General features: G+C 30.3%; 1 protein-coding gene across 1 annotated transcript in view; it reads right to left on the bottom strand.

Annotated features, from left to right (window-relative positions):
* LOC105618387 (papilin-like) overlaps positions 1 to 5,000 on the bottom strand; it is a 43,105-nt gene that overhangs the window by 26,147 nt on the left and 11,958 nt on the right. Inside the window, exons 5-14 of the mRNA XM_012199930.1 lie at positions 3,488 to 3,638; positions 3,151 to 3,274; positions 2,857 to 2,937; positions 2,528 to 2,700; positions 2,310 to 2,445; positions 1,622 to 1,965; positions 1,379 to 1,558; positions 1,086 to 1,259; positions 568 to 750; positions 264 to 405 (exon numbers count right to left, since the gene is read on the bottom strand). Of these exons, the coding sequence (XP_012055320.1) occupies positions 264 to 405; positions 568 to 750; positions 1,086 to 1,259; positions 1,379 to 1,558; positions 1,622 to 1,965; positions 2,310 to 2,445; positions 2,528 to 2,700; positions 2,857 to 2,937; positions 3,151 to 3,274; positions 3,488 to 3,638 (1,688 nt within the window). The remainder of the gene's footprint in view (positions 1 to 263; positions 406 to 567; positions 751 to 1,085; positions 1,260 to 1,378; positions 1,559 to 1,621; positions 1,966 to 2,309; positions 2,446 to 2,527; positions 2,701 to 2,856; positions 2,938 to 3,150; positions 3,275 to 3,487; positions 3,639 to 5,000) is intronic.

The raw sequence follows: 5,000 nt of genomic DNA on the forward strand, positions 1-5,000 counted from the left end.
TATATATATATATATATATATATATATATATATATATATATATATTGTATACTACGGAATGAATAAATTTTACAATTTTAAACAATAAGTTAATTAAATTAATTTACTTTTTAAAGTTATTGATATAAATCTTTTTAACTATATTATTATTTTTAAAAATATTTCCTTTTTGTATAAAAATTATTTATTTTATCTATGTTAAATATTACTATTTAACTGTTTTATTAAAAAATGTAAAGTTTAAACTTAAGTTTAATTTTTACCTTCTTCACAAGGTTGATCATTGCATTTTTCAGTAGAGAATATGATATTGTCGGCGTTACACTGATTCACAGGTACGGTTTTGTTGTCCTTCATACAAATTACTTTACGAGTCATGTCGCCACCATCACATGGCTTCGAACACTGCAATATATTATGACATCGTTGATTTTGAAAAATTATAATAAATCTGAATTATAATCAAGCTTTAAAACTAATAATAAATTTAAACAAAGCAGTATCAATTAATCGTGAAAATAAGAATGTTACATGTTGTCGCGGAAATAATTAAAAATTAAAGCAAACCTTGCTCCAAGGCCCTGCGAACCATTCGCCTTTACATGGTTCTTCAGCAGTGCAATTTTTAATATTTTCAAATTTTTTTTTGGGATCACAATTCTCGTCTGAAACTTTCTTTACAATATCGTTGCTAAAAGTGCCACAAAACACTTTGCGCATTTGAACGCCGTATCCACATTTTGCCGAACACTATGAAAATATGTAATAAAGATGAAAAATACCAAGAAAATAAATTTTATTATTATATATTTAACCTTTAAAGGACAGGAATCTGTTTAAAATTTCATAGCTTTTCCTTTAGTAAGATGTATAATTCATAATATGTAATTATTTCTTGCCTCAAAATATGGCACTATTTCAGCACCATTATAATGACATTCCCGTTCTGTAAAGGTTAATTAAAAGGAATATAAGAATGTTTAATTCAAAGGATATTATTAATGTAATTAGCAATTTAGCCAATTTGGTATGTATATATCTTTTTATTTTAAGGTAAACGTGCAAGAAAATATTTATTTACTTACTTCGCTCCATTGCGAGGTGAACCACTGAAAATCGCAATTTTTAGCTTTATCACAGTCTCTTTCCAATTCTGGCTTCTTATCTGGATCACACAAATTATCTGGATGAACTGTGCCATCTTGAGTAGCGCAATGGGCTGTTCTGGTTTCTTTGATGAGATCACATTTCTCCTCGCACTATCAAGATAAGATTTTCAATTATATCAGTTTGTTCAAAACTTTGAGAACCATAAAGAAGTAATTTCGGTAATTTTTTTCATTTAATAAAAAGTTATTCGCGGGTTCAGAGAACTTACTCCGCTCCATTCCGAGGTAACCCAATCGAGACCAGCGCAAGGTCTCAGCTCGCAAATCTTTTCATTTTCAGGCATTTCCGCTTCACACGCTCCATTTTCCAACACTTGAATCTTGCCATCGACCTTCTTGTAACACGTAACTGTTCTCATTTGCTTACCAGGTCCGCATATATGATCGCACTAGAAGAAAATAGATTTCTTTTGTCAAATCGTAATTTAATACTTCATGATAATGTAACTTACAGGCTTCCAGGGCCCTTCGTGCCACTGTGGACAATCTACGTCTTTGTTGCATTCTTGCTTAGTAAGCCCTTTAGGTCCCACTTTTTCCAAACATTGAGAATCATCCACCACGGAAGCTATTCCACCTGAGATGATTTGTTCACATTTTATCTCTCTAGTCTGCTCGCCTCCCTCGCCGCAATGTTTGGTACAAATTGACCATGAGCCTTCTACCCAAATAGGAGGACATGGTTCTTCGCTACAGCTTTGAGTATCAGTCGGTTCCAACTGCGGATCGCATAAATTCTCATCCACTGGTTGATTGTCACGCCTCCGTACACAAGCTACCTTTCTCGATTGATAACCTTGAAAAATAAACGAAACATATTTGCTCTTGTTGAAATACAACTGTAATTATTATTTTAATTAGCGGATTTGCTTTTAAATTTTGATTTTGAAAACGAGAGATTTGCAATTTTATTGCAATCGTATCTAATTACAATGTTTCGACAAATTTATTACTATTTTGATATTATAAAAATAATTTGCTAAAGGCCAATCAAAACAATTTTTTACTATTATCAACAGGTCTTCCAAATATTTGTGCGTATTGTATGAAAGCATCGTTTCCTAATAATAAGAAAATATGAAATGATTTAGAACCTACACTTTTAATCACGTGCATATTAAAATTATGATCTTATAATACCTCCACCGCAACTAACACTGCAACTTGAAAATTCATCGGTTACCCAAGTGTAACTATCCGGATCGGTACGCGCCGAAAACTTCTTAGGTATGCTGTACTCGTAATGCACCCCCACGTTACGATCTTGGTACAGCAACTGCGAAAGGAAAATAATTTCTCATTAATACATTCTGAACATTTCACTAGCAGCAAAAGAAAATCGATATCAATATACCGACCACAACGTAAATCGGTTCATTTGTAGGTCCCAAAGCCGTGATGGTATCGGGTGCTGCAAATCCTTGAGGATCTCTAGCGTAATGAAAGATCGTACCAGAAAAGCGCAAGCTGCGTGGAAAATCTATCCTCCAATTGCCATTTAAATAGTAATGCCCAGTTGTGTTGCGTATGGCTAATTAACAAGTTTCAAGATTACTTGGAATGAGCAATTATATTATTAAACAACTTATTGATATTATATTTATTGATATTAAATTATTAATATTAAATATGTATATATGTCTTACCGTTTGATATTTATACAAGTTTTCATTTCATTTAAACTCACCTAAATAATTGTTGGATGGATAATTTTCTTTGATAATGATATTTGTCGCACCTTCGGGAATAAGTAAAATATCGATATATCCTGGAAATGTAATATTTCTCTATTAGTGATGCAGAGAAATAGATTAAAAATAATAGAATTGCAAATATGTAAATAATAGAATTGCAAGTTTATAAAAGTAAAAGAAAATTAATTAAAATATACAAATATACATTAATTATACAGAAATAATTTTAATTGCTTGTTAGAAATTACTAATATTAGTAAATATTATAATCAACGAAAATAACTTACCCACTTGAAGATCGTCTGTGTCAAATAAGCCGGTAACGGTATTGCAATCTGAACCATCGCCACCACATTCTCTACACGCATCTTCCTTGACATCACTGCCCAACATCATATCGCATCCGACGTGCTATTTAAAACAATTTTATAATAAATTCTATCTCAATACAGCTCTATTTTCGCTCTTATATTTCCTTTAATTATAATACACAACATATACGCTTTATCACAAGTTTATTATTTAACATAAGCCAATATTATTCGATAATAAAATAAAATTGTCTACTTGTCTAATCTTTTACGCAATTATTAAATTTATAATTAATAATTAAATATAACTCACCATGCATTTGCCTTCGACGCAAACATCATTCTTTTCGGATTCACAAGGAGTGCCGTCGATCACAGCGACTTTATGTCTGTAGAAAAATCGCTCTCCTCGTGGCATGCAATTTAGTTCGCATTTATTTGGACTTCCGATGTACGGAATCCAACTATAGGAAACAAATATGATAACATGTAAATAAAAATCAATAATTATATCGGGCCCATTTATATTATCGGATACAATGAACTATAGAGATGCATCAGATCAAAATTATTGGATACTGGATGTCGGATATCCGAAAAGAATGTCATACCAAATATCGGATATCCGGTAGGGCAGGTTATCTGGTTAAATATCGGATATTTTCCGAATAGCCATTCCCCTCTTCCTCACTACAAATTCTCCCAAATTACTTAAAAAAAAAAAAAAAAGGAAAGCAAGGGGAAAATAGCGATAATAATTGAACAAGATTGTTTGTAATAGTTTCAATATTATTTAGTAATCAAATTAATATTAATAAATTTCAATATTAATAAATTTTTCGTAATAGACAATAACATTTCAGCATTTTTCAGTGACAATCTATTTCGATTATCGGCATGAACTATCATACTTGTGAAAAATCATAAACTGTTTAAGAGATTTAGCTAAAAAGAATAAAATTTTGCATCAATAACGCAAACAATATAAAATTTCAATCGGATATATATAATATGTTTCCGGAATTAATGACATTCGACCGGATAATAAAAAAAAGTACCGGATAATAGAAGATATTGGATATTTTCCGAAGCATCTCTACTTATGAATTATTATTTAATTCTTCTGTTTAACAAACGATATGCTTTGCATCGGAAAGTAGAAAAAAATTCATTACGGCAAATAAAAGATTTATCATTTTATTTTATGTTAATGAATAATAACATTTATATAATCATAATATAGATTTTTGGTAAAAACTTTCAAATCCTTTTCAACTACTTGACGGATAAAGAAGAAAAAGTATAGTAATAGAAGAAAAGGTTCAATGAACAATGATCTAAATATGGATAAGCAGTATTTCAGTTTTTTGGAGCACTGCTATCTGATAACAAGCACATAGATAATTTCGTTGAACGTCGTAAATTGATGCTTTTTATTTAATTAATTTATTTATATATGAACATACATACAGTCCCGTTTCTAACCTTAATTATGTTTTCGCCCTTTATAAAAATATTTCTTTGTATAAATTCTACTATTCTTGTTTATTATGAAGGTAACCACTTATTTTTAAATCATCTTTTCAAAAACAGCGATTTTCTCTTTTTTTTTAGAAAGCTTTTAAACTGAAATTTTAATCTGTGTAGGATTATCCTTTTTACAAGTATTGAAATAGACGTTCCACTAATATTAGATATAGGAAAAAGTTCGTGGCGGTTTTTTAATGCCATCTAATGGGAAAAACGCCACGAACTTTTTTCCCACCTAATACATATATTCTCAATAAGTTTAAACAATTTACGATGAAAAAATAAAAGTGAAAGAG

Source organism: Atta cephalotes (assembly GCF_000143395.1).
Source record: "Atta cephalotes unplaced genomic scaffold scaffold00016, whole genome shotgun sequence".
Lineage (NCBI taxonomy): Eukaryota > Metazoa > Arthropoda > Insecta > Hymenoptera > Formicidae > Atta > Atta cephalotes.